The sequence below is a fragment of the Mercenaria mercenaria genome, chromosome 11 (genome assembly GCF_021730395.1).
Source record: "Mercenaria mercenaria strain notata chromosome 11, MADL_Memer_1, whole genome shotgun sequence".
Lineage (NCBI taxonomy): Eukaryota > Metazoa > Mollusca > Bivalvia > Venerida > Veneridae > Mercenaria > Mercenaria mercenaria.
The window spans coordinates 27,703,306-27,710,214 of record NC_069371.1 but is presented as its reverse complement, the minus strand read 5'-3'; the positions used below and the strand labels follow the sequence as shown (position 1 = coordinate 27,710,214).

Below are 6,909 nucleotides of genomic sequence, written 5' to 3'. Positions count from 1 at the left end.
ATGATGTTTTGGCATGTTGTAACATAAATTTAAATTACTAGTTCATAGGCTATAACTGTTTTGTTACCGAGTGAAAGTATTGTGTACAGCTTCTCTTGCTCAATATACATGTAAAGTTTCTTATTAGTTCATTAGCAGCCCTATATACACTACATCACATAAACTTTCATGTTTCTTAGTTTTATACTTCTAAGTGGTATGCGAAAAAAGTTGAAAGTCCATAACTCTGCTGTTACTATATGAGAATTCATAAACAAAACCCTAGAACAATCCTATTTATTAATATTTTTGTAATGTTTCATGTCTCAAGAAAATGACTTTTTCAGCAGCATGTGACACAAACCTGTGATGCACAGACAGATGGACGAATAGACAATGAAAGGACAATCAGATAAGGATAAATCTATATACATCCCCCCATCTCTGGTTTTTTGGTTGGGTTTAACATCACATTGATTAAACAAATGAAGGCCATATGGAAACTTTCCAGCTTTTGACGGTGGAGAAGACCCTAGAGGCACAGATGGTGGAGAAGACCCTAGAGGCACAGATGGTGGAGAAGACCCTAAAGGCACAGATGGTGGAGAAGACCCTAGAGGCACAGATGGTGGAGAAGACCCTAGAGGCACAGATGGTGGAGAAGACCCTTGAGGCACAGATGGTGGAGGCGACCCTAGAGGCACAGATGGTGGAGAAGACCCCAGAGGTACAGATGGTTGAGAAGACCCTAGAGGCACAGATGGTTGAGAAGACCCTAGAGGCACAGATGGTGGAGAAGACCCTCGAGGTACAAATGGTTGAGAAGACCCTAGAGGCACACATGGTGGAGAAGACCCTAGAGGTACAGATGGTTGAGAAGACCCTAGAGGCACAGATGGTGAAGAAGATCCTAGAGGTACAGATGGTTGAGAAGATCCCAGAGGCACAGACTGTGGAAAATACCCTAGAGGCACAGGTGGTTGAGACGACCCTAGAGGCACAGGTGGTTGAGACGACCCTAGAGGCACAGATGGTGGAGAAGACCCTAGAGGCACAGATGGTGGAGAAGACCCTAGAGGCACAGATGGTGGAGAAGATCCTAGAGGTACAGATGGTTGAGAAGACCCTAGAGGCACAGATGGTGAAGAAGATCTTAGAGGTACAGATGGTTGAGAAGATCCCAGAGGCACAGATGGTGGAGAAGACCCTAGAGGCACAGATGGTGGAAAATACCCTAGAGGCACAGGTGGTTGAGAAGACCCTAGAGGCACAGATGGTGGAGAAGACCCTAGAGGCACAGATGGTGGAGACCTCCCTAGAGGCACAGATGGTGGAGAAGACCCTAGAGGCACAGATGGTGGAGACGACCCTAGAGGCACAGATGGCGGAGATGACCCTCATGCCCTAGAGGCACAGATGGTCGAGACGACCCTAGAGGCACAGATGTTGGAGAAGACCTTAGAGGCACAGATGGTGGAGACGACCCTGGAGGCACAGATGGTGGAGACGACCCTGGAGGCACAGATGGTGGAGACGACCCTGGAGGCACAGATGGTGGAGACGACCCTAGAGGCACAGATGGTGGAGACGACCCTAGAGGCACAGATGGTGGAGAAGACCCTAGAGGCACAGATGGTGGAGACGACCCTAGAGGCACAGATGGTGGAGAAGACCCTAGAGGCACAGATGGTGGAGAAGACCCTAGAGGCACAGATGGGCATATATCAGGTATAGTCGGGCACCCCGGTAGAACCACAGACCTTCTGTAAACCACCTGGATGGCTTCCTCACATGGAAGAATTCTACACCCCAAGTAAGGTATCAAACCTACAGTAGTGAAGGACAAGTGATCTAATATCCCTATCCATAACCCTCGTAAGTGGAAATATAAAAAAGGTGCTTTGAATTATAATAATGAACAACACATAAGCAGGTTTTGTATCAGATTTTAATATTGCCTTTTATTCAGACCATGGCAAAAAAAATTAACCACGCTTGTCAGTCAAATATTCATGTACACTGTTGTGTACATACATACACATTCATGTACACTTAACACAATCACATCATGTACACATATATTAAATTTCATCAAAATATCTGCAAGATATATATACAGTATATAATATATAATCTATAGAATGTATGTATAAAAAATGACACGATGGCTTATTATACAATGAACAGAACTTTTATTTTACAAAACAAGACAAAAACAATTATTTAAAGAATGTGAATTTAAACTAGTGAGTGTGAGTAGCATCGCAATTCCTTTCTATCAAGCCAATAGCTCTTATAAAATTGCATTAAACCGAAAAATATATACGTAACTCCTAACTTTTGCTCGAAACATTAAATTATCTCTCTTATATAGGGTGACTCAGAGTTACTGTTCACAATGTAAAATTTCTATAATCAAGGCTATGTAATTTCCAGTGAAAAATAACGGACAGTTCTAGTAAAATATCAGGCTTTTTTAAATGTACTGAAAAAAAGAGAGAAAGGTAAAATTGTTGAAAAATATCAGTAAGACCTGGTGACTTTCAGACAACTTTAAATAAAATTGTATTTCAAACACCTGTCATATCCACATTAATTAAAACGATTTTTAATTTACTAAAGTACTTTTACCACTATTTCAGCTATCCAGGCATGCAAACAGTCTCTGGCTACAGACTAGATAATCTTTTTTAATTCTAAACAATATTTTTCTGCTTTAAAGTCCTCAGCAAATTCCTTCCTTGCTCTAATTATCCGTTTCAGAAGACAAGGGGCATAAATATAAAAAAATTTGAATACCCTCCAGTTAGCTCCTATGAACAAAAACGTAAGGTGTGAAAACAGGCTAGTAAATAGTCTACAGATATCTCTGTAAAACAGGAATACTTGTCCCATCTTTCAGACACAAAAGGAAGAGTTCACATTCAGAAGGGATGGTAGAATGAGTATGCTCAAAACAGTATCGGATCACCTATCTCTTACCCCCTATTGACTAAAGTAGAAAATCCTGTTCCACAATCCAGAAGGGTACATTATCAAATTAAAGGTTAGACAGGGTGTTCTCTCCTAAAACAGAGAGAAAAGTGTAATAAATGTGACTAACATTTATTTACAATTATTTCTTTGTTTTAGTATTTTAATGACCACGTAAAAACAACTTTAACCCTTACCTTGCTAAATTTCTATAATGAACTTGTCCATCTTCCAATTTTGACAGTTCCATTAACTGTTAAGAGGGGTTTTACCAAAAAGATACTGACTGAATAGCAAACAGTGCAGATCATGATCAGACTGCATGGATGTGCAGGCTGACCATGATCTACACTGGTTGCAAAGGCAGAATCAATCGTGTCAAGCATGGTAAGGGTTAAGTACTTAAATGACCACATGAAACAATTTTAACTTCTACACTAAATGCTTTGTGAAAACATAAACCAACAATGAAACACATAGCACAAATAATTGGGATGAAAAGATTAACAAATGCACATGAAAAATGATATAAATAAATAACAGGCAAATGGAATCATGAAAATACAGACGATCACAGTACAGGCTAAAATAAACATAATACACTTGATAAAAAATCTCTACAGGCATTCCTGTAAAACCTTTCGTAGTTAATTTTTCTATCAAAGCAATATGAAATCTTTATTTTTTTACATAACGCTGGGTCAGACATCTGCAATTATATTTCATACAACTTTAAATATAGAAAAAGAAAATGGCAGTAAAAATGTCTTTTTAAATCGTGAAGAAAATACCACAAGCTTAATGACTTTTGAAAGGATGGTTATAAAAAAAATCAAGTATATGATAATTCTAATAAGGCTATTCAATCTTATAAGAAAAGGCTATTCAATCTTAACAAAATGTTATCACAAATGTTATAGGCCAGTACACATTTTGTATCACTTAAGAAAATGCAGGCAATCTATGGCCCATTATTGCAGTAATTTATTTCTAAAATTCTGACATGACAGTCAGTTTGAATTTGCAAATTTATTACTCAATAACCTATAAAAAGCCTTTATTATTCAAGGCTTCACAACTAATTGCAAATTTTGTCTCCATAATATTTGAAACAGAAACAATTTATATACTTATTTTGTAAAGACCCACACAACGGCATACAGGAAAAACCTACAACCTGTGCAGTTTTGTTAATGGATGATATATTATTTAGATAATATTTTTCTAAGTCCATGCACTTAATATTAAAAGATATTTTGATTTAATTTAACTGATACTTTAAATAAACGTAGTAAAGGCATGTCTCCTTTAAATATGAAAAAGTCAAAAATTAATAATTGCAAGTTTAATATTCTCCAGGGTGGTAAACCAAATAATCAAATAATCAGAGTAAAATACAATGCCTTAAGTTCACACTGACTTTATATAAATACTGCAAAATCTAAAATATTCATGAGGGATTCATTTTTTGCAAATTTCATGGTTTTGTATATTTCACCTAAACAAGTCATATACTGATCACTTTTATTGGCAAATTTTCGACATACACAAAAATTAAACCTTGTGTTTTTAGGCTGTTTCTGAAAAATTTGAAGTAAACTGGAGAGTTGTTAAATCATAACTTTTTATTTTCTAAGTTAGTAGATGGTCTGTTAAACACTGTGCGGAATTGTAAGTGTCCACTTTTTAATTTCCTTTTGTACAAAATTGTCATCAATACTGGTATATCTTCACATTTTTACATTTAGTCCAGGTAATGTGTTAACAACATGTCATATTTATTCCCCAAGGATAATCACCTGATGTTACTGAATAAACCGCCCTAAAATGACTTGATATGTGTCAAAGAACTCGAAACCGTAATGTAAAGCATAACCGACAGATTGTGGAGAAACATTCAAGTTCAGTGTAAGTCATAAGGTTTGAAAAATATGTTTGTTTCCAGTTTTCTCATAATTTTCATCAAAGAAAAGAATTACATCAACTATCCAAAAATTTCTCGATTAGTAAAATGTAAGAAATTCATAAATGTTGTTTAGCACACATTTCATTTGAAGACTTATCATAAAATGAGCCGCAATATGAGAAAACCAACACAGTGCATTTGCGACCAGCATGGATCCAGACCAGCCTGTGCATCTGCACAGTCTGGTCAGGATCCATGCTGTTCACTAACAGTTTCTCATCGGATGCGCAGGCTGGTCTGGATCCATGCTGGTCACAAACACTATGTTGGTTTTCTAATGCTGCGGCCAAAATCTAGTATTCTAGCTACTTTTTCAATAAATGGAAAGGCAGTACAAAACTGTAGTACTCCTAGAAACCCTCCTTTAAAAATCAGTAATCAATTCCAACTTTTAACGTCTTTGGCAAATATGGAACTTGGCAATAAAACAAAATCGAAGGAGAACTCTGATCTGATCAGATATGAAGATAATGGTACAGGGGAGGTAACTTTTACAAACTGGTAAAATACTGACTGGAAACAAGTACATTTTAAACCTTATGTAATTACCTCACTGAAATATCTTTAATACTTTACAATGATCAACATATAAATACTATGTACATATACACAATACATGTAGTTTTCAACAAATAACTTTTGCACAACCATTTTTTTAATCTATAATAACAAGTCTTGTGTAAAGTCCCAGGGTACGTTTGTGTCTCACTAGTATCCACTCCAATGCATGAAAAAAAATCCTCCACTTTGTCTATACAAAAGTTTAGGAATAAACATGTATCAAAACCCATTATTGCCATGTAAATAATATCTAGGCAACTGTGGAAAACTTGGCTCTATGAATATTATTTATTTTGATAATATCCTTCCACTGTCTGTCAGTTTCCATGTAATTTAGTTTGTTTTTCATTTTCAAGATCCACCTGCATTTCTTTTCTGATCAGTTTCAGTGTGAAGTTTGTTTCATTAACTCCAAACTTCTAGGTACACAGATCTGGCCTGCATCAAGGACATACACAATCTACCTTGGAATGATCACAAAATTTTAATTCAGTATTTATCTGTGAATTACATGGCAATATTCTATGCAACAATGTGTCACAAAAAAGTCACATGTCATAATGCCATACACTACAAAAAATCAACAATTCCAGCCTCTTTTCCATAAGGTAAAGTCTTTGACTGAACTGGCACCAAACACAGCGTTCAGTCTAAAAATGCTGAGTCATGTAATGACTATGAGGGCAAGAGTGATGTCCCTTTACATACGAAAATGCTAGAATGTACTTGACAGCAGTATTTCACACCACAACCAAGCTTGCTATCATCTCTGTTGGTACTCTGGTAAAGGTTTTACTATTCCCTCTGCAAAATAACAAAAAAAAAAAACAATATAGAACTTTTCAACAATTCAAAACCATTTTGCTTTCAAAAAATCATGTCTGAGAAATGACAGCTAATTCTGATAAACAGTCAGGAGTTTGACATTCAAGGGTTTATTTTGTTATGAGGGGAGGTTGTGTACCGGTATTACTCAAATGTGTGTGGTGAACTAGTTTATACTGTTCTGTAATACAAAACGCTAGTGGGCCAAATGACTTACAGTACATAACTAAAATACTGGATGAAATCAGAGTAAAATCCATCACCACAAACATATCTACTGTCAAAAATGTTCGACTTGTTTTCCATTCTTGCTTGTCATTTTGCTAAAATCTGAATACGTTTGGTATCAGCAGTGGTTTATTGCAAATTATTTGCATAATTCTTACTCTTCTGAATTAATTCTAAGAGTAAATCATATCCCTAATGACGCCAATGTCTGAATATAGAAGATATTAATAAAATGGACAGAAATATTTATGCAATAAAAAAGCAGTTACTGTCTGCATATAAATGTTTTGAAAACGAACAACTTACATATTTTTGATTAAAAGCTTAACTGGCAAAACATGGAGAAAATACAAATGAACTAGAATCTACGAGGAAAG

The 6,909-nt window shown here is 36.1% G+C and overlaps 1 protein-coding gene across 9 annotated transcripts in view; it reads right to left on the bottom strand.

The window, feature by feature from the left end:
* Positions 1-1,909: 1,909 nt before the first annotated feature.
* Positions 1,910-6,909, bottom strand: part of LOC123530832 (tyrosine-protein phosphatase non-receptor type 4-like) — a 149,325-nt gene continuing 144,325 nt past the window's right edge. For all 9 annotated transcript variants that reach the window (XM_053518788.1, XM_053518785.1, XM_053518783.1 and 6 more), the window contains one exon: positions 1,910-6,283. In XM_053518788.1, coding sequence (XP_053374763.1) covers positions 6,243-6,283 — 41 coding nt within the window. In that variant the 3' untranslated portion in view covers positions 1,910-6,242. The remainder of the gene's footprint in view (positions 6,284-6,909) is intronic.